Raw genomic sequence first — 23497 nt, forward strand, 5'->3', positions numbered from 1 at the left:
TGAACTTTTTCACGATATTCTAATTATATGACCAGCACCTGTATATTGGTGCACAATATTGAAGGCACATCCATTTAGTTCTCAGATAAACTAGACGATGCCGCTAGGGGGCTCCAGTCGTCCTTAGCGTCGAATCCGTGTCATGACAGGGAGCTCGTATGGTGGGCTGCAGCCCAATGAACGGAGGCTAACTGTACAGCAACAGAGATGCTTGACGATACTTAATGGGGGAGAAAAAAACTTTTTGTTGGATCTTAATATTACAGAGTACGGTGATGGTAAAATATGAGAATTGAGGAAAAATTATTTTTTAATCGGATTTGTCATATTTTTTCTGAATGCTCTAGGAATGCCATATTTCCAGCAAACAGCACATGCGTTGCTATTTTCAGTTACCAGTGACGTACAGAAGAAGTGACTGTATACACACGACATCTAATTATACTCAGTGTAAGCGCACTAAATGAGGATTGTAGCTAAGATGTTGCAATCTAACTATAATCTAAGCGATGACAATAGAATTATATGGAATTTTTAACAATTTAATTAATTTAATTGTACAGCAATTTTGAACATCTGCTTTTTATAGGAAACAGACTTAACGGTGGAATGTAACTGCTGTACACTTTATTAAATGGCTGCTAACCTCAGTAAAAAATAATTTAACTGTGAAGACCGACAAGAACTCCGTCGTTCTGATGCAAGCTCTCGCGGAGGGATATCAGCCATGGCGACACATTTGTAATCTGTCTTGTTGCCTGGAGATAAGTAAAATGGAGTCGGAAATCGCCTTTAAAGTCCTTCCCTGTCAGCCATGTTGGCTCAACCTGAACTGTCATATGATGTTTGGAGACATATGATGCAGGTCCACCTTGATCCAAAATGTCGTCAGCTGCGTCCTAACCCGAGTTAAGGACGTAACATACTTTACCCCGCGCCTGATATCTGTGACGCTATTGCGGCGGACCATAGAGCTCGAGCTCGGAACGGCAGCGGGAGAGAAGTCATCGCTTCTCCTGCTGCTATTTAGCACACTGCGTAGGGTTACAGCAGGTAAGATTATTTCACCATGTTAAACTGCGTTTCGATAAGTTACATGTTACACATGTTGGTAATGCTCCACATTTACGACTTGAATTGAAAGCTGATGTTTTAGACCGTCTTGTCAAGTATTACAAGCGTTTGTAGCCAGGGAAATCAGCCGCGCCTCCTCCTCCCCGGTTTAGCTACAACGGTGCACTAGCCTAGCTCAACGCTACCTCGTATTATTTGGGTTACAGCCGTCCCTTTTCCCATTTTAGACATATTTACTTTTGAATTGAATTCACGAAGCACGCATTTGGACCGTTTTATGGCGGTTGTTGTGAAGCAAAATTATTTACGTTGCCTGTAGTTTTCGAGGAAGTGATAAACCGGGACTAGCGTTTCACTCTTGCGTAAAATGGTGTCCGAGTTAGCCAGCCGACGACACTGTATGAGCGGTCATCTGTTTACATCTCGAATGCTTCAGAATGACACTTTAGACGGCAATAACATTGGTTTTGTCCACATAAAGCCAAATCATGCGTTTCACAACATGAAAAGGAGGCGTATTGTGCATTGTGAGGAAATCGTTGTTAGGAATCATTTTATAACTTGGGCTGGTTAAGGAGCAGAGCGGCAGACCTACTTTGCGCAAGATTATGCCTTGCACTTTTCTCAGTATCAAGCCGAACAACATTAATGTTAGCTGAATCATGCTGAGTAAGTGAAAGTGGTTTGTGGTTCGTCTGTTGCGCTCATAGACGGTGGCCTGTGGAGAGAGATCTTTATTGAAATAATAAACTTTCCTAATTAATTTATTCTGTCTTTCGGCTTACTGAAATGATAGTAAGATATAAACGTGACTTAGTTATTCAGCACTCAAGTATTCAGCTTTCTGGTCACTTGCTAGAGTCAGCTGATAGTTAGCTCGTAGCTAGTCAGCTGGCGTCCTGTCATTCCGCTGTTCTCCTGTCATTGTCAAACAATTAGTATTATTTTGATGTCGTCAACATTCTTTAAACAGACATTATAGAGACATCAGGGGCGGTGTCGCCTTCAGGTGGTCGTTTAATACAGGACTATAACTAATCGTAAAGCTTGCATTTTAACGTGATTAACTTAAGCCATATGAAGGGGCAAACGTCAAGGGCATAGTATTTCACACTGATTTCCCACGCAAGTTTACACTGATCCGTTACGGTAGCGCAAAAGAAAGAAAAAGTGCATGATCTGAATTGTTCTACAGAATATGTTGGTGTGCAATCTTGGCAGACTTTTAAAGGTTTTTAAAGAGACATTTTTATGACATCTGTGACCATTTCAGATGATTAAAATAGTCGTAATATGAATGTTAATATCAACCCCTGTTACTAGTGAGAGCTGAAAGCTAAGCTAAAGTATATTTCTGGTCAGTGACAGTCAATGAAAGCCCTGTTCAATACACTGACACACAGCACTCGCTGTAAATGACGAGGAGTGACGACAGAAAATGGGCGTGGCGGACCTTTAAACAATTTTTTAGTTTCAACTTTGAGAGGAAACAAATGTCTTGTCTACTCCAACACAACAAAGTTATTATGTCAGACAGGGAGAGTTTTTTTTTTTTTTTTTTTTTTAAACTTCCCGTTGTTTCTTATTATAATGCCCACATTCAGTTGTAGCATATCCAAGCATGGATTTTCTGATTATGGTGAGAATGAAATGCTGGGATCATGTTTTGGGAACAGATTACGTCTTGGGTGAAAGTGCATTGATAATTACAGTGATTGTGTTTTTTCTTGGCATGCAAGAAAAACATGTATAAGGCAAGGCATGTAGAGTTTGCCTTAAATAGAAAGCTAGAGTATTCTTGTCTGTGCATATACTAACTGTGTGTAGAAGGTATAAACCTTGTTTTAAAGGGTTAGTTCACCAAAAAATGAACTCGCCCTCATGTCGTCCCAAACCCGTAAGACCTTCGTTCATCTTCGGAACACAAATTAAGATATTTTTGGTGAAATCTGAGGGTTTTTTAACCACACTTAGGCAGCAACGTCACTGCACCTTTTGAGGTCCAGAAAGGTATTAAAGACATCATTAAAATAGTCAATGTGACTAGAGTGGTTTAACCTTAATGTTATGAAGCGACAAGAATACTTTTTGTGCGCAAAAACAAAACAAAAATAATGACTTTATTCAATAATTTCTTCTCTCCCCTGTCATTCTCCTACGCTGTTAACATATGCTTGTAATGCTGACACAGGAGCTGGCCAATAATGAGTCGGCGTTCTGAGGTAGAAGAACGTTCTCACGTATTTTTGTTTTGTTTTTTCGCATAAAAAGTATTCTCGATGCTTCATAACATTAAGGTAGAACCACTGTAGACACGTTGACTATTTTAACAATGTCTTTAATACCTTTCTAGACGTCAAAAGGTGCAATGACGTTGCTGCCTATGTGTGGTTCAGAAACCCTTGGATTTCATCAAAAATATCTTAATTTGTGTTCCGAAAATGAATGAAGGTCTTACGGGTTTGGGATGACATGAGGGTGTGTAATTAATGGAAGAAATTAATTCTTCCAGTTTTGTGTGAATTAAGCCTTTAAGTTAGGTTGTGGGGCATAATTAGCATTTGATAATTGTCTCAATGCTCATCACACAGAGTCATGACATGTAGTCATGACATGTAGGACCTGTTTCTTTGAAACTCATGTATTGTGTTGCATAACAAGAAGAGCAGAAAAAACTTATAATTAAAGTGGCATTCCAGACATGCTGATCTTTCTGCTCATACTGTGGCACTGTCAAAATGGTTCACTCAGAAATGAAAATTGTAATCTTCGTATGCTCATGTTTTTAGTTCTTTAGTTAAACACAAAAAAGGGAGATTTTGAAGAGCTGCCATTTTTCATACAATGACAGAAGATTCTGATTTTTGCTTATCCTTGCATCTTGACGAAAAATATCATAATTAGGACTGGAACTAGGTTTTTTTTTTTTTGGTTTTTTTCCAATCGATTAATCTATTGTTTTTATTTTTTTCTGTCTCTCTCGATTAATCAAATAATCTAATTATTATTTTTCCCAGTTAATCTGTTGTTTATTTTCTGAATAGTTGATTAATCCTTTGGTTAATTTACCAATAAATAATAACTGTAACTAATCTATGTATAAACTTTTACCTAATGATGCCATTTATGACAAAATGCTTATGCAGTGTAGGCCTAATTAAGTGTGTTCTATGGCTGCGTTCATAGTCACTTTTTGGGATTTACAGCAGCAGTTGCTTACAAGTGTGAATCCTTGTTAATTCAGGAGATTAAAGTAGCTGCTTGAATATGTTCATTCAGCTGTTTGATCAAACAGCTGAAGTCACAATCGCATTCTAACCATTAACCATAGCGGTAACCATAGAGACAGTATCAAACATGGCGATGTCCATAATACGATTGACAGTGCATTATTAAATAAATGAGTCCAATCGAGGCATGAGTTCATCATAGATATTTTAAATAACCATCAAAAGTGTTAAATGCTTTGTAAGTACGTTTGAGCCACACGCTCGCAGCCTCGCACCCACTGCAGTTTGTATAAAACTGAATTCTGTATGAACGCAGCCGCATTAAGCACAAAACACAGGACTGACAACCATATACTATTGCTGTGTACAAAATGCACTATAATAGTCCAAATACTTTGCTGTATTGTTGTTTTGAGGTAGGAGAGTCTTGGTATGTTTTTGTTTCAGATGCTCCTGCATAGAAGTTGTGCTGCTGTGGTTAGGTGCCATTTCAGTTTAAAGGGATAGTTCACCCAAAAATGAAAATTTGATGTTTATCTGCTTACCCCCAGGGCATCCAAGATGTAGGCGACTTTGTTTCTTCAGTAGAACACAAACGATGATTTTTAATTCCAACTGTTGCGGTCTGTCAGTCGTATAATTCATGGCAATGGTAACAAAATCTATGAGAGTAAAAAAAACATGCACAGACAAATCCAAATTAAACCCTGCGGCTCGTGACGACACATTGATGTCCTAAGACACGAAACGATCGGTTTGTGTGAGAAACCGAACAGTATTTATATCATTTTTATCTCTAATACCAGAAGTCATTTGTGAGTTTTAAAATGAGGAAACTATTCATTTGTTTTACAAAACAGAAAGCACATCTTAGTAATTACAAAACGCGTATTTCCTTTTTCTTTTCTTTTTTTTTTTTTTTAAATGAAAATTCAAAGTTAAAATGATAAATAAGCAGATAAATAGGTACTGCCATAAGAGCTTGTTACTTCCGTTTGACAGTTTCCCCTTTTTCAGTCTCATTTAAAATCATTGGTGAATCTTCACTCACAATACATGAAGGCATTGTTTATAATGTTGGAGTTACATATGAGCTCAGGTTCAATGTGCTTTTGAATCGGGAGACAACCATGTTCAGGAAAAGGTAGATAAAAAAAAATGAGATTCACACAAACTGATTCACAAACAGAATTCTCTTCAGTGTTCATTTGTAGAATCACATGCATTTATTTATGGACCTCTTGTAGGGCTGCACGATACATAATTTTAGCATCGATATTGTGATGTGCGCATCCGAGATGTCACATCGCATAATATGCGATGTCAAGTATAGGGATCGTAGTTGATACGTGGTCTGTACGGACCAAGCACCAAGGTTCAAAAGCCGCCTGATTCTTAATTGCAAAGTTTAATAAAAGTTTATCATTTGGACATGTTTTAGGTGGTGGTTTAAAATAGCTTGAATGTTTAAACTGACCTAAATGTTTAAACTTGAATGTTTAAACGTTTAGACTTGAATGTTTAAACGTTTAGGTCCGTGTAAACATTTAAGCGATTTTAAACTATTTAAGTGCACAAAGGGGCGAAAGAGAACTGAATTTGTAACTCGCACGCTGTTTTCTTTGTGCACACACAGAGCTGCACAGACAGTACTTGAACACCGAATTCCGTGCTTTCTCGTCTATTTGTGCTTGAACAGTTACATGCATGCAAAATTGTCAATGCCCATTCCGGTGAGTATCCTCATAAACAGTCACTTTTGACTTACGTGAATGTAAACAATTGAGAAAGAAAACGGATGCGTATCATTATATTGGATCTGTGCATTAGCTCTTAAAGTGAAAGCAGCCAGACATACCCACTTCTGTCCAAGTTATGTTAATCAAGCAACAAAATACAAAGAGAAAATCACTTTTATAGTTTTTAACAAAGATTAATTATATTTAATTTATATAGTGAAGACTATGCAGTGTTTTTACATTTGATTATTCAATTTCTGTACCTGAATACTGTTAGACTTACCTGAAAAACATAAAGCACTGTTTATTTCATTTGTATCTTTGTTCTATTGTATTTATCTATACTTAATTTTATTATTTTCTATGCAGATTCACTCACCCACAAAATCACTCCAATCATTCTAGAATGATTCATTCTTTCCAAGCTATTCATCTAGTAAAATGGTTTTCATATCACAATATATATATATATATATATATATATATATATATAATATATAATATAGCAGAAAAACAAAATACTGCAATCAAATGTCCATTTTTTTTTTTTTTTTCCAGTATTGTGCAGCCCCTAACCTCTTGTGATTTGTACCCTTTAGGAGAATGTATTCATAATATAACACAGCCTCTCATACCTTTTTGCTTAATCATAACTGGTTTTGATTCCAACTGCATTAAATTCCAGTATTCCACATATTATTCATACCAAACTATATTAAAGGGTTAGTTCACCCAAAAATGAAAATTCTGTCATTTATTACTCACCCTCGTGTCTTTTTACACCCGTAAGACCTTCGTTGATCTTCGGAACACAAATTGAGATATTTTTGTTTAAATCCGAAGGCTCCGTGAGGCCTACATAGGGAGCAATGACATTTCCTCTCAAGATCCATAAAGGTACTAAAAACATATTTAAATCAGTACAGTGTACAGTACAGTGTACAGTGGTTCAATATTAAAATTATAAAGCGATGAGAATATTTTTGGTGCGTCAAAAAACCCCCAAAATAACGACATATATAGTGATGGCCGATTTCAAAACACTGCTTCAGGAAGCTTTGGAGCGTTATAAATCAGCGTGTCGAATCATGATTCGGATCGTGTGTCAAACCGCCAAACTGCTGAAATCACGTGACTTTGGAGCTCCGAACTGCGGATTCGACACGCTGATTCATAACACTCCGAAGCTTCCTGAAGCAGTGTTTTGAAATTGGCCATCACTAAATAATTCATTATTTTGTTTTTTTTGGCGCACCAAAAATATTCTCGTCACTTTATAATATTAATATTGAACCACTGTACTCGCATGAACTGATTTAAATATGTTTTTAGTACCTTTATGGATCTTGAGAGAGGAAATGTCATTGCTCCCTATGTAGGCCTCATGGAGCCATCGGATTTAAAGAAAAATATCTCAATTTGCATTCCGAAGATTAACGAAGGTCTTACGGGTCTGGAACGGCATGAGCGTGAGTAATAAATGACAGAATTTTCATTTTTGGGTGAACTAACCCTTTAAGTCTCACCTTAAAAAACAATACTGACTAATCTCAAAACTTTGTTGTTGTAGCACTTGTAATAGTGATTAAAGGTGCAGATACAAACTGTACTTTTATTTTACTTTTCCAAAACCAAACCTTGGGAACTGTATAATACAGATTAAATTATGTGTCTGACCTGGATCCCAAATGAATTTGAACATCTGGGAACATCAAGGACACATTTGTTGCTAGGTAAATGTAATCGCACTGTTTTTATACTTATTAAATTATAGCAGTGTTGTTTTGACTCTGATAAGCAATTACTACAATTCTGAAAGCAAACTTCATTTTTTTTTTTTCCCGATTTCATGTTTTGAATGTAGCCTTCAAAAGCATACTGGTGCCTTTTGGTGAGAAATGGCTTTACTTTAAATATCGACCTAATCAAATGCATTAAAAGTCTCAAAATATCCACATTCATTATTATTATTTTGTTTTAATTATTTGTATTTTTGAATGCTCTAGCACACTTAGTTTCAGAAAGGGCTCTCAGTGTACTTTCATAACAACTAAACAGTTTTGGTCTGCCCCAAAATCTATACTATTTAAAAAAAAAACAAAAAAAAAAACATTTAATATGAAACTAAATGCTGTTGTTTTTTTTTTTCTCTCAGGTTGAGCCTGGAACCAGCTGTCCTCCAAGATGAACCCGTATGAGTGAACATGAGCCTATTCAGTAAGCTGTTAGCTTCCAGTGGTCAAAGCCATGCCTGAAGATTAGATTCTCCTCTTGCTTACAGCAAAACAAATATACAGAAGAATCTACATGACTCTTCATGTAGACCTTCCTGTGTTTGTCCTGCTGGATTGAGTCCTTCCTCCCCTACTATAATATCAGCTCTGTCCTTTTCATACCACTCCGTCTTGCACTTTCATGTCCACCTGGGAACATGCAGCTGCATTTGAGAATAGCTCCAACCTAGTCTCATGCGTCCAATGAGTGGAGAGTCAGACGGCCCCGCTCCTGAAAGAGTCTCACAGGCCTTCCCTTTGTCAGGCCCTGTGTCCTCCTCAGAGATGTCCTCACTGCAGTCACTAGGGCCAGTGCAGAGCTGGCTGGGTCAGGAGTTGGAGAAATGTGGCATAGATGCAATGATCTACACCCGCTATGTCCTTAGTCTGCTGCTGCACGACAGCTATGACTATGACCTGCAGGACCAGGTATAGTGGAAATGTTTCAGAAAAGTTCTGTTTTTTTTTGTTTTTAATGTTTTAAGTGGCTTGTTTCTGTTTTGTATTTTAAAGATTTTGTTTTATAAACAATTTTTGTTATTGGTTGAAACTCTCTTCACATCCTGATTGCAATCAATAACAGAAGTGGTCTAAATATTAAAACATATACATAATATCTTCTGTGGAAGTCTTGGGACCAAAAAAACGTCTAATCATTGCATTCACACCCTGCTCGCGCAGGCATCACACATCATCAGCACGTTCCGTAAGACTATGCAGAGTTGTAGACAGACAGCCACCTGAAGAAATTTGGAAGAAATTTAATGACAAAATAATGTTTTTGAAATAAAAAAGCTTGAATTGCACTAATTGAAAAAAATGTTGCATTAACCATGCTTGCATTCTAATGCATTGTATTTTCAGGGCTTGCGTTTTTATGGGCTGAAATTGAACATGGTTGTATATTTAAGCAATGAATATTTCACTTCAAAATATTTCTTGCACACTTTTATTATAAAAAATTCAATAAGCCATATTCACCTTTCAGATTTCACTTCCAAAATATTCGGTCTGAAAATATACAACCTGTAATATTCGACAGGCAATTTTCAGTCCATTTTATTTCGATTTACAAATCCGCTTGCACAAATTCAGTGGTTCAATTTGACAAATTCAGTGTTGCACATCCGGGAACTTGCAGGAATAGCAGTAGCTTGCTGATGCATGATGTCCATCTGCTGTTAGTCGTCCTCACCAGCAGGTGCCGCAAGCAGCTGTTAACGAAGACCAGACCAACGGCTAGAGAGAGTAATTTATTAAAAAAGCAGCCTTCTCTACCAAAATTGAGATTACATCTGAAGAATTACATCTCAGTTGCTCTCGGTTTTCTTAACCTATGTTATAGCTTGTGCTAAGCTATAGCTTGTGCTGTAACACTAGGGTTGCCTTCTGAAACGTCATACTCCAGGATTCCCCAACAATGCTTAACGTTAATAGACTAATACAAGACCAAACTCAGTATAAGCATTATTGGTGATGCAAGCAGATGAGCCTAGACTAGAGGAATGCAACTCGCTGCACTGCACGCTAAGCATTTTCTTTATAATGTGTTTTCAATGGGAGAAAAACGCACATTGCGTTAATATTCTGGGTTCACCTGCTTAACTGTACATAGTATTTTATACTGAATTTGGTCTTTTATCATCACAACAAACCACGTAAAGCTTTTTCTTTATTTGAAAAAGCATATTCGCTTATTTAGGGACCATTTCTAAAGTTACATAAGACATTGGTATACACATTTCTAACTTATAGCATTTGAAGAGAATGACTCTAGTCATAAAACCATGTTTAGGGGTGTGAAAATGTAAAAAGTCCCTACAATAACAGACTGGCATTCATCTAATAAATTATTCATTCAAGAATGTTGTGCAAGTTTACTGCAACAATGGAGCCGCGAACTTCACATACTTTTGAAAATCCAGCGTTTAGTTGATCCTGGTAAGCACTCCTTGTCACAGTTGTAAACACAACGGCATTCTTCTTCCACGAGGGGGTTTGGTGTCACGGCATTTCTTTCCAGGTGTATCATTAACGAACGCGACACGCACGTCTGTAGAATTCAACCAACCAGATGATGACTTTGAAAATCCTGAAGTGTTTCCAGTTAAGTGTGCCATATGCATCACACGTTCAGCCAACAGTCCGTGGGCGTGACGCCTGAGGCTGAGAATACTGTAACCAATGAAATTAGCTGCATTAGCTGGAAATTAGCTGGGTTTCTGGTGAAGTGGTTTGGGGGGGAAAATATTGTGCTTATCCTCAATAACTTTGAACATCAAGAAGATTTAACTCTCACACCTAATTCTTTATCATTTACTTATTATATTTGTCTTTTTTGACAGACCGCACTGAAAACCACCTAAAACCTACCCTTATACCTGAAACACTCAAAATGTACCATTACGCTTAAACCTACATACAACAAATAGGGGTTTCTGGGGCGACACGGGGATGGGGAGTCATCATATATCATGTCACGGGATGAACGAACGACTCCGATCGGGAGGTGAGGTAAACTAACAGACTGCATAGCCTGAAGACCCAGCTAAGCAATGAATTAATCGTTTGTTTCTTATAATTTGGCCTTGCACTGCAGGGTTTTTTTCTTTTTCTAAATGTTCTAAATGTGATAAATGTTGTGTAGGTTTATGTGTTGGGGAGTTTGGGTAGTTATTATCATGTAACATTTTAATTATATTCTGCTGAAATGAATGAAATGACTTGAAAAAAGGTTTGTTTATTTTGATGAATGAGAGTCAGCAAAATTATCTGAACTTCCCATCACAGGGAGACACTTGGGCATTCTGATGTCACACTTGGATGTGGGCGGAGTTGGATGTCCACCTCAGGCAGCAGCGAGCCCTACTTGGAATGTGCAATGTTGAATTTTATGTTGAATTTGAACCACTTAATTTGTAGAAGAGAATTTGTAAAGTGAAACAAAATGGACTGAAAATTGCCTGTCGAATATTATAGGTTGTATTTTTAAACAGACTGAATATTTTGGAAGTGAAATCTGAAAGGTGAAAGGATCATTGAATTTTTTTATTAATGAAAATGTGTGTGAAATGTTTTTAATTGAAATATTTGCAGCTTAAATATACGACCTTGTTGAATTTCAGCCCATTAAAATGCAAGCACGGTTAATGCAATGCATATTTTTTTAAATTGGTGCAGTTCAGCAAGCTTTTTTATTTCAAAAACATTTGTCATTAATTTAATTCCATACACCGAGCGCCAAAAACAAACAGCGTCCGCCTTACAGTTCCTCCTGAGCCAAAACAACGAGTTTATGCTGCGTTCACGCCATGTCATAACTGTAATTACGAGATGGCAACCCGTGATGTTATCTTCAGAGCTGTTCATGTCCTCCGACTCAGATTTTTTTTTGCGTTTCAGCGGCAAAATGAATCTGCAACAGTCAGGTGGTACAAGTAAGAGCTCTGTAAGTTGTTTAATGCTATCTCTTGACGCTTTGCAGAATCTGCTGTGCGTTCATGTGTTTTGAAGGAGGCGTGGCTTTGGAGAGTGCTCTAAAGGGAGGGTGGGATCTCATGCTTTCAAAGCTAACTTGCTGTTACTAGACTCTTCGCCTAATCCAGGGGTTTCCAAACATTCCTGGAGCCTCCCCAGCATTGCACATTTTGCATGTCTCCTTTGTCTGACACACCCATTTTAGGTCTTGGAGTCTTGACTAATGAGCTGATGATCTGAATCAGGTGTGTTTTTATTAAGGAGACATGGAAAACATGCAGTGTTGGGGAGGCTCCAGTAATGTGTTTGGGAACCCCTGGCCTAATCTACCTTTAAGTGACTGTACAAAACTAATAAAACATCTTAAAGCAATAGTTCCCCAAAAATTGTATAAGTGTACGACAGGTGTGCTGTAAGTTTTATAAAGTCATACAATAGATTTTTTTTTTTTAATTATTATTATTTTTTTATTTTTTTTATTTTATTTTTTTTAATGTAAACCACCTTTAGTGAAATCATTCTTTAGTGAAAATTATTTTGATACTTGATTAATCTGTAGATTATTTTTGCAATTAATCAGATTTTAAAAAACACCAAACAACTTGTATACTAAGCAATCAATACAACTTTCCTTGTGCACAGGAAAATGACATCTTCCTGGGCTGGGAGAAGGGAACAGGGAAGAAATGGGGGAAGAGCAAGAAGAAGGGAGGGACTGACCTTAGTCTTGAAGAGATGAAAAAACAAGCTGCTGTGCAATGTTTGCGTTCAGCATCTGATGAAGTAAGACCTTTACTTTAAGGAATTTTATCAAATGTGGTGTTTTGTATTCCCACAACCATTTTCACAGCTAAACTGCGATTAGTGTACTTTATTTAATCATCTGCAGACATGATAGCCCAGGGTTGGTCACAATACTGTTGAGTTTGTGTTGTGGGATTAGTGGAGCAAAGATTGGTTAAACAAACAAGAATAGCACTCCTCATTAAGACTGTGAAAAATGCCACTTAGGGCTCTAGTGATGTGGATTTGCCTTTGCCACAAAGCTTTTTACTGTGCTTATTTCTGTAAAATTGACCAGATAGTTCAGAAATTACATTACACAGTGGGCATTTTTTGTGGTTAATGTTTTCATTTTGTGTATATTTGGAGCTTTCAAATCAAAGGGAGTCATTTTTAAAACATTTTATATCTAATTCCTATTTTTTGATAAACTATTCCTTTTTCTGTTTATCACAGAACTGTGATTGTATAATTTCCCCAAAAACTGCAAGTTTAAATTATTGTTTTGTTCTCCTTCAGAATTCTGGAATTGAAAGCTTGGTCGAGGAGCTTTGCTCTAAACTCAAGGATATTCAAAACAAACAGAAAGGTTGGTTTGCATGTTTTCTGTCTCATGCAGGTTAAGCAAAAATTGCATTGTCCTACAGTTGTAATAGTTTATGGCAAGGATTCAGTTGTATTGCTTTGCTATGATTGTCTTGCAGAAAAAGATAAGCAAGGAAATAAAAAATCTGATATATCTCAGTCTCCTGAACCAGATGAATCACTTTCTTCTAAGGACCAGGTTGAGATGTAAGTAACTGAACTTTACAGTCTGTAATGTAATAATGTGGATTGTTGTACAACTGGTGTTATGATCTACAGGTGCTGGTCATATAATTAGAATATCATCAAAAAGTTGGTTTATTTCACTAATTCCATTCAAAAAGTGAAACTTGTATATTATATTCATTCATTACACACAGACTGATATATTTCAAATGTTTATTTCTTTTAATTTTGATGATTATAACTGACAACTAAGGAAAATCCCAAATTCAGTATCTCAGAAAATTAGAATATTACTTAAGACCAATACAAAGAAAGGATTTTTTAGAAATCTTGGCCAACTGAAAAGTATGAACATGAAAAGTATGAGCATGTACAGCACTCAATACTTATTTGGGGCTCCTTTTGCCTGAATTACTGCAGCAATGCGGCGTGGCATGGAGTCGATCAGTCTGTGGCACTGCTCAGGTGTTATAAGAGCCCAGGTTGCTGTGATAGTGGCCTTCAGCTCTTCTGCATTGTTGGGTCTGGCATATCGCATCTTCCTCTTCACAATATCCCATAGATTTTCTATGGGGTTAAGGTCAGGCGAGTTTGCTGGCCAATTAAGAACAGGGATACCATGGTCCTTAAAGTGCTCTAAAACTTCCTGGTATACAGCTGCGTTGACCTTGGACCTCAGAAAACACAGTGGACCAACACCAGCAGATGACATGGCACCCCAAACCATCACTGACTGTGGAAACTTTACACTGGACCTCAAGCAACTGCGATTGTGTGCCTCTCCTCTCTTCCTCCAGACTCTGGGACCCTGATTTCTAAAGGAAATGCAAAATTTACTTTCATCAGAGAACATAACTTTGGACCACTCAGCAGCATTCCAGTCCTTTTTGTCTTTAGCCCAGGTGAGACGCTTCTGACGCTGTCTGTTCAAGAGTGGCTTGACACAAGGAATGTGACAGCTGAAACCCATGTCTTGCATATGTCTGTGCGTAGTGGTTCTTGAAGCACTGACTCCAGCTGCAGTCCACTCTTTGTGAATCTCCCCCACATTTTTGAATGGGTTTTGTTTCACAATCCTCTCCAGGGTGCGGTTATCCCTATTGCTTGTACACTTTTTTTCTACCACATCTTTTCCTTCCCTTCGCCTCTCTATTAATGTGCTTGGACACAGAGCTCTGTGAACAGCCAGCCTCTTTTGCAATGACCTTTTGTGTCTTGCCCTCCTTGTGCAAGGTATCAATGGTCGTCTTTTGGACAACTGTCAAGTCAGCAGTCTTCCCCATGATTGTGTATCCTACAGAACTAGACTGAGAGACTATTTAAAGGCCTTTGCAGGTGTTTTGAGTTAATTAGCTGATTAGAGTGTGGCACCAGGTGTCTTCAATATTGAACCTTTTCACAATATTCTAATTTTCTGAGATACTGAATTTGGGATTTTCCTTAGTTGTCAGTTATAATCATCAAAATTAAAAGAAATAAACATTTGAAATATATCAGTCTGTGTGTAATGAATGAATATAATATACAAGTTTCACTTTTTGAATGGAATTAGTGAAATAAATCAACTTTTTGATGATATTCTAATTATATGACCAGCACCTGTATATGTACATAATTAGCAGTAGGACTTTTACAGCGATGTAGCCTTTATTAAACCAGAAAAGGCTGTGATTAAATATATGCTTGCTTCAAAGTGAATGGGCAGGGTTTTGAGAGCCTAGTGAGTGTACTAGCATAACATAATAAATGGAGATGAGAGAATTTTTGCTGTATGATTACAACAGTAGTCTCAAATAGTAACATTAAGATGACCTTATGCAGCATTTGATCTTATTGCTCCTTTAATTTTCTTATGATTTACAGTAAAATTATTATATTATTATTATTATTATTATTTTTCCCCTTAGGTACTATGAAGCCTTTCCACCTCTATCAGAAAAACCTGTTTGTCTCCAAGAAATTATGACTGTGTGGAACAAAGCTAAAGCCTGCACATATTCCAGCTCATCATCATCTGCTGTCCCTCAAACAAGCACAGACACATCCTCTCCAAAAGACTGCACCAGCGAAGGTGAAGCCTTTAAAGACCGAACAGTTGATGCACCCAGTTCCACCACCACAACCAGCGAGAGGGCCCAGCAGCGACGCACTAAGAGGGAGAAGGAAAACCGATTCCATGGAACCGCAACAGGAGTGCCTGATGATCAGGTTGCTCCTCATAGTAAGAGGCAGGCCAGACACCGATCTGAGGGAAGGTTCCGTCCCAGATCGTGGTCCTCTGGCTCGAGTGAGGCTGGCTCAAGCTCTAGTGGTAATCAGGGTGACCAGACCCTTAGTTGCAAAGCAGTCCGCATAAGACACAAGTCTCGAGAGGTCAGCAGCAGAAACAAAAGAGGCCGAAGTGGCAGCGGACAGGTCAAACTGGCCCTTAAAGTCATCGACAAAGAGGAGCGGAAAAATGCACGTGGCAACATCAGTACCACTGGAGGCCCACCTAAGCAGCACCACTACATGAAAAAAGGCAAGAGACCTCTGAGGGAGATCCGCAAAGATGCTAATCTAGTTGAGGCACAGGAGTCAGGAGGAGCGGCCAATAAAAAGGAATATATGGAGGAGCCTCTTTGGTACACTGAGCCTATCTCTGAGTACTTTGTCCCTCTCAGTAGAAGTAAATTGGAGACAAAGTATCGGAGTAAAGAAGACTCTTCCAATGACTTAGCTATGTCCATTGATGTGGACTGTCTATCGGAGAGAATTCAAGGAATCTGCATTGCAAATTCTTGTTTTCAAAGGGCATACCTTGCAGCAGGCACTTTTGTGGATGGCCACTTCATTGAAGTGCCTGGTGAAGGTGATGAAGAGGCTCCTGAACTGAATGGGATTCCAAGCTGCCATCCTCCTGAAGATGGTCAAGATTTAGATGATGAGCATCTGTCTGAATTCACTCACTTCTATGAAGTTGATCTTTATCAATCCATATTGGATCCTAGTGCCTCAGATGCGGTACAAGAAAGTCGAATCCTGAACATGATTCGACAAAAGAGCATTGAGCGAAAACACTTTGAAGCAGGATGTGTAGTTTTAGATGGCCTTGAGCTGCAAGGGGAAAGTGCAATAAGGGTTGATTCTCTGGGAGCCTCAGAAGCAGATGTTTCCATCACTCAAAATATTGCCCAAGTCTGGGAGTGCTGTTCATCATCTAGCTTGGAGGATTTGGAGGGAGAAAGTTGTCCAGGTGACTCTCCAGTCAGACTCTCCCCAGTGTTGGACAGTGTTCCGTTTAGCAAAATATCTGGAGCTTTTGTAGGGCATCATCTCCAAGAAGCCAGTGGTAGCATCTCTGACCTAAACTCCTGCTTTTCTCTTTTTGAGTTGCAGTACGATAGCCCTTCCTTTTCTTTTCCCTGCGACTCACTCACGGGGGGTCAGGACAATGTAGATTCAAGTAGCTGTTTAGATCCACAAAGAAACAAACAATCCCGTTTGCTAATTTGGACCAAAAACAGTGCCTTTGATGAAACAGAACACTGCTCTAACTTATCAACGAGGACCTGCAGTCCATGGTCCCACTCAGAGGAGACACGGTCGGATAGTGAACAGATCAATGCTCCGGCAGATGAATCTGTTCAGTTTGGCAATGAAGAGGTCAGCTGTATCTCCCTTATCCCACCTTTATGCCTAGAGGAGGAGCTTTTAGATTTTTTTCAAGAAAACTCAAGTCACCAGCAGGAAGAAACAAGTGTAGGCGCAGAGTCCAACCAGCCCTTCAATAAGAAATCGAAATTGGAGTCTGTTTGTGGCATAGCATTAGAGCAGGATGAGAGTAAACTCTATAATGCTGTTGTGTTTTCAGATGTCTCAAATCAACAAAGTGATGAATACACCTCAGGGATAATAAAAGACATTTGGATGGCTATTGGAGACAGAGACTGTGTCTTAACACTTGGGGTAAAGAATACAGGGGAGCACTTGTTTTCAGAGGAGGCTACTGGCTACCAATGCAGCTGTCTTGACAAGGATGTAAAAGGTGAAATTCAAAAGAAAGCTGTGCAGTGTTCGGAATATCATCTTTGGGATGGACAGAAAGAGGATGAGGGACTTCATAAAAACAAGCTCTCTAAAATGAATGATGGGGATTACACAACACCGGCCAAGCCCTGGAATTGTAATTCACAGGATAGCACCTCATTTATCCTCGGTGGGGTTTATGGAGAACTGAAGACTCTAAGTGGTGACAGAGAATGGGCTATGGTTCCACCTGGTGATGCTTGTGGCAGTTTGTTGCAGTGTGCAGCAGCCACATCTTCTGACATGGTAACCATTGCAGGAGCAGATGTGTTCATGAACACGAGCAGTCGCTTTGCTCCTGGCCACAAGCCATTGTGGAGACCTCTTGTGTCCCTTGGTCAAAATGAGCAGGCTTCCAAGGGACCAGGGGATGGTTTGAATAAGGGATTTTCTGTTGTCTTCCATGAAGATTTACTGGGATCATGCGGAGGCTTCCGTGGAGAAGAGTCGGGACTGGATTACCCATTTTCATCCTTTGATTTAAACAACCCTTTTTCCCAGGTCCTGCATGTGGAGTGCTCCTTTGAGCCAGAGGATATGGCCTCGTTCAGCCCGGGATTCAAGCCAAAATCCATATTATGCTCAGACAATGAGCCCTTTTGCCCATGGTTATATGGCATCAACCGGACTCAGTATCGGGCCATTCGAATTTCCCCAAGGACTCATTTCCGGCCAATATCTGCCTCTGAACTGTCTCCAGGTGGGTGCAGTGAGTCAGATGTAGAGTCTGAGAAAGAGGAAGCGAGTCTTCCAGTTGGTCAAGCAGACCTCTTTGATGACCCACAGGCTGACCTCAAGCCTCTCGAGGAGGACGCAGAGTGTGAGGGCCCTTACTATGGGAAATCTGAGTTGGAGTCTGGGAAGTTCCTACCCAGATTAAAGAAGTCTGGCATGGAGAAGAGTGCCCAGACGTCACTCGATTCACAGGAGGGTGGGAGCACCCTTCTGCCGATTACTGAACAAGAGATTTGCGTACATTGTGAGACGGCAGTGGTTTCGACACCATGTTCTCATGTGCAGACCTCTGTTCTTCAACAAGAAGAATGCAGCAGAGAGACAGAGTCTTGCAAATGTGATGCAACTGATCAGATTCCTACAACTGGGAAGTCATTTGATGTTGCTCAAGATATGCATGAGGTAAGTGACTACAGAGCCAGTTTATGACCAAACTGTCACTTTCAGAAACATGCATATGGACAATTGTACAATAGATTAGCATGTCTTTTGCAGTTGACATCGGTATCACCTGCACTTCACAATGTACTGAATTCACATATGCCATGACTGTACTTGATATTCTCTCTTCTGCCTCTCTTTGTCTCCTTACTTCAACAGTTTCCTCTGTTGAATTTTGGAGAACAGTGCTTAACTAATATGCAGCAAGAAGAGTGCTGGTGGCAGAGTACTCTATGCTCTCCTTTATTTCCAGGTTCTCAGTGCGGAGGTAAGAAGAGTACACAATTTAACAGTTTTAGATACTAGGAAGTGAGTTGTACACTGCATTGACAAACCCATTGACCTATAAATAGAGAATAATCATAATGAATTTGAATGTCAAATTGCAGTTACTACGTTGGATGGAGTTTGCATATTATTAAATGTTTTACTCTTCTTTGCATCTAGGAAGCAGTAATGTATGAATCTTCTGCTTAATGTGGAGACATACCAATGCTATTTTCCTCCTATCACTTACAACCATAACCCAGAGGAGGGATAGGAGGACCCTTACAAGAACAGTGAGCCCTGGGCCCGCAGTGGGCACTTAATTAACCACCCTGTCCTAAGCCCTGTTATTCCTCAGTTCATCTAAAATGGCGTATCAGCAAGCTGAAAACGGAGAGAGAGAGGGGAAAACATGGCAATAGGTTGAACGTACAATTAGATGATTCTGGTCAACAGCATTTATTATAGATCTGTTTTCAGTCTGTTAATTCCAAGGTTGATCAATTTTGAAAAGAATAAAAAGGCATAGTTAAGCATTAAGATTGTTCTTTATTTACCCCTTATAGATTTTAGCTTCACTTTTACGTTTGATCAAGGATACACTATAACTGTGGTCCTACTGATTGTGCATGTGCTTGTGAACCTAGTCTCAGTCCTTCTAATAGTCTAAGTTTCTGTGACCGAACTATGAATACTCAGAAGTCAGGTTGAAAGCACTACGATTGCAACACCCCCTTCCCCTGCCAGATAATTTTGCTTTTTGTCTTATTTTTTATCTTCTAAATGACTTATAGAAGATAGTTGTGTGAGGTTTGGTGTGTTGAAAGAAAAAGTGCTTTTGTCCCCTACCATGCTGCTTTGAAAGCATCTTAAAGAAATAAGGCAGGGTAATATATTGAAAGTGTAATAATACAATAAGCAAACTAAAAAACAGATAATTAAAACAGAAGGTTATTGAAGAAACAGAGCTTTGCCCTTGAAATTAAAAGTTGCTTTCTTTGCTTGAGTTTCTCTTTTAATTTAGCCATTTTGATAAAGGTTTAACAATTTGATTGGTTATTTTATTCACTTCAGCTTTAAAATTTTTTTTTTTTTTTTTTTTTAATTTGTCAGGTGGTTTGATTTGTGAAGTTACCTTTCATAAAAGTTAATTTTGGACAGAGTTGTGGTGTCAAAGAATAGTTGTTTACATTTTCCTGAATACAAGTATGGTAAGCTATCTGGAAAACTTGTAAAATATAAGTGCTGCAGATAAAGGAAAAATGAAACATTTGGGGGAAAATAGTTAACATAATATTTTGACCCAAATATACAATTTCATATAAGTCTTTAAAAAAACTATTACACCTTACAGTTGATAGTGTATATCAGTTGCAGTTTGGTATTGTAGCCATAACTTTATGTATTGTTTCTTTAAGCTTAGTGTAAAGTTTGAGGCTTTTCAGTGAAATTTCTTCCCATTTCTTTAATCAACAAAATTGTGACTACTGATTATTCATAATATGGCTTGATTTATTTTGTTTTTTGTTTTTAACAAGAAGAATATTGAGTTTTTCCAGTAACAGCATTTGATTGCTTAAATGTTGTTTAATTTCATTTACTTTTCCTCCTACTTGTTTCAGAAATCTGTGGCTGTTTCAGTGTGTACTGATGCATCATACTCGTGGCATGGGCAGTGCCTATAGCAAGATCTAAAATGAAGAGGGGTTTATAAAAGCAATATCGTATTTTGGCACGCAGTAACTCTACAACCTTATGATATTGATCTATTTTTGTGTAAAGTCTAAGAGGAACATTCATAGGGTTTATTTGTGACATATGTTGCTTTAATTTAGTCTCATTCTCCTTGCGTTTCCTATGAATAAGGCCTAAATTACTTTTCCTTCAAAGTTTGAAAGGTCGCTTGCCTATGTAATTTTTCATGGCTGTGGAATGAAAGGTGGTAGGGGGTACGGTGTAACCCTTTTATGTTCATAATGCAAAAAAACAGTCCATCCTAAATTTAATTTATTATCTAATACCGTATTTTACACCTGTGTGTTATCCATTCCCTTTCATCTGCTTCTTGACCTTAACAGATCATACATGTCTAGCCTGACATCTACTAGCTTTAATATAGCCTGGATGTTTTTTTTTTTCTTTTTTTTTCCCCCATTTGATTCAGTTTTGTTACAAATGTTATGAGTGAGAAATGACTACATGTATGCTACATCAGCAGAGTGTTAAGTGTGAATTTAATGACATTTTGACATTTTAAAAGCACCCTTTATTTTTTATTTTTTTTTTTTTGGGGTCAAAAATGTTAGTGTGCTTTTTTTCTTTCTGTTTTCTGTACCAATGTGGGAAACTTTTTAAAGCATTACTTGTTAAATATTTTCAGGGGGAATTTGAATGTGACAATGAAAATAATAATGCCCCATTCAGCATTGACCAAAAATCCTTTGAAAAACGATTCCTTAATTTGGCACAAGGATTTAAGTTTCTAAACTTGCTTTGGCATCAAATGTCCAAAAGAAAAAAAAAAAAAGCCCCTTTGCAAGTGAGTTTATTTTGTTGACCTGTTCTGAGATGCACTTTGGGTTAAATTGCAAAAAATAGTCTTGATAGTAAAATCTATAGAGTATTTTATATATCGGTGCTAACATTCATACACCATGTCTAAGTTGTAATTTTCAGATGTGTATAAGAAAAATGTCTACACACTTAGTTCTTCTAAAAGATTTGTGCTTGTTTTAACAAAAATGGGTCTAAGGTTTGAAGTGTATGATCCTAGACTGTATGGAAGTGGCTGTAGACCATAACTTTGGAAAGATGATTTTTGTATGACCCAGAGTTTATAACAGCTTGTGTGTTTGTGTTTCCCCACATTATTTCCTCATTGTGGTTATGGGAGTGTGATTATTGTTTTACAAAGATCATAAATATCCAGTTCATAGAAATTTATAGTGGTAGAAAAATGAGTGTGATGGCACAAACTGTATGGTATAACTGGGTAGAGCAGCACCTGGATGCCTTTATTGGATTATTTAGTTGACAATTAACATGTTACAATTCACTTTATTTTTTACAATTTAAAATACTGTCAGAGATTCCAAAATGCAATTACACGTTTTTGGCATCACTTTCTCTAATCAAAATCTAAATTCTTGTTCTGTTGAGCACTTTGAGTGAAATGTTGCCGTCCTCCAAAGTTGTTGCTGGTTTTATTTGGACTTATGTTCATTAGTGGGTGACAGAGGACAAAAGCATTTTTCAAATTTAAGCATTTTGAGAAAATGGATAAATATTATAGTGAATATGTGTGACAGTCAAATATAACAGAACAGCATAGACGGATTATTTACAGTTAAAGAAACTTGAATCAGTTCCTCTTTTAGTTTGATCAGACTCATTTTAAAATGAAAAAAGTGACACTTTTTTTTTGTTATCTCTCAAGTCTAGCTCTGTGTGAGGTGGTATGGTTGCTGGAAAAAGACTGGAGTACTCATGTCTGTGGGAGAAATTGCATTATTTGCATTCTTATGTTTTGGTTTGGTCAATACATTTGGAGAGGATGACTTTCAAGTCTGTACTTAGAGTTTTAAGTTTTATTTGCAATGTTGTATAACTTTTAAAGCAGAACTCTCTCCATTTCATCTTTGTGATGCTTCTTAATTGGAGCTCAACCCTGTATTTTTCCTCTGAATACCTGATGAAAGTCACCAAACCTCAACACAGACAAAGTTGGTTGCATTGTTCTAATGCCATGTACATCTGAGTACATCATTTTGTTTCCATTGTGAAGTTTCTAAACCTTTAATAAACATCAAAACAGTTCATAGTTGTTTTGTTTCTTAGTGACAGCAGGAGAGAGCCTTTCTTAAATATTCTGAAACTCAGTAACTAGGTAGCTAAATGTTGAATTGGCCTGGTTTTCTAGGTACACGTTAAGCTTTGACCCTGAGCCAACCTGGTTAGGACACAATCAGGCCAAGGGAAGTGCTTAATCTGTTAGTGGATCCCTGACCTTAAAGACTTTCCAACAACTTTTCACAGAAAATGACCTTACAAATACTGTAATTTGCCTTTTAAATTATATTCTTACTATTTTCTGTCAGTTCTTGAGTAGACCTAACAAAATGTTATAGCCAGGGCTGTACATTAACTTTTTTTTTTTTTTTCCCCACGTAGCACTGGTGCTACAGAGGTTGAAAGTTTTATAACACAGGCCACACTATTGTAGCACAAGTATTAAACATCTGTTCCCATCTTTGAAAACAACCACAAGTAGTGCAGTTCATCACTTAAACAGGCATGTGACTGACAAAAGACATTAATGTTCTATACAGGGCACACAAAATCCAAACCTTAACAAGAAATGTTTTTAGGCAAACATTGACTGACTGGCAGACTGCAGGAACATAATACTCTTGCTTAACATCAAGTCAGTTTTGTTTATATATAGCCCAATATCACTAATCACAATCCAAACAATCCATACTTTTTGGTTGAGGTATTGCTTTTTCCTATAAATCATCAGAAAGGTCTAAAGTTATATTTTTAAAAAATGATTTAAATAAATGTGATGTTAATTTCTTAATTTTTGTCAAGAAATCTTGTGCCTCCACTGAGAGAAAAAAAAAAAAACTCCTGCACACTT

General features: G+C 37.9%; 1 protein-coding gene across 2 annotated transcripts; it reads left to right on the forward strand.

Annotated features, from left to right (window-relative positions):
- Positions 1-719: 719 nt before the first annotated feature.
- On the forward strand, positions 720-22674 carry kiaa0232 (KIAA0232 ortholog). Of its 2 annotated transcripts, none has more exons than XM_051898374.1 (8): positions 720-1053; positions 8199-8745; positions 12436-12576; positions 13096-13165; positions 13281-13368; positions 15255-18552; positions 18751-18859; positions 19039-22674. In XM_051898374.1, exons 2-8 carry the CDS (start codon positions 8512-8514, stop codon positions 19053-19055), a joined length of 3957 nt encoding a protein of 1318 aa, XP_051754334.1. In that variant the 5' UTR covers positions 720-1053; positions 8199-8511; the 3' UTR covers positions 19056-22674. The 2 variants fall into 2 exon arrangements, with proteins under 2 accessions (XP_051754334.1, XP_051754335.1); XM_051898375.1 differs by lacking the exon at positions 720-1053 and adding an exon at positions 11719-11764 and having other exon boundaries at positions 8639-8745.
- The last annotated feature ends 823 nt before the right edge of the window (positions 22675-23497 follow it).

Source organism: Ctenopharyngodon idella, chromosome 7 (assembly GCF_019924925.1).
Source record: "Ctenopharyngodon idella isolate HZGC_01 chromosome 7, HZGC01, whole genome shotgun sequence".
NCBI classification, from domain to species: Eukaryota; Metazoa; Chordata; class Actinopteri; order Cypriniformes; family Xenocyprididae; genus Ctenopharyngodon; species Ctenopharyngodon idella.

Coding starts and splice junctions, on each gene's coding strand:
- kiaa0232 (XM_051898374.1), top strand. CDS start 8,512: ATGCGTCCAATGAGTGGAGAGTCAGACGGCCCCGCTCCTGAAAGAGTC. Junction 8,746..12,435: donor ACTATGACCTGCAGGACCAG/GTATAGTGGAAA, acceptor CCTTGTGCACAG/GAAAATGACATCTTCCTGGG. Junction 13,166..13,280: donor TATTCAAAACAAACAGAAAG/GTTGGTTTGCAT, acceptor ATTGTCTTGCAG/AAAAAGATAAGCAAGGAAAT.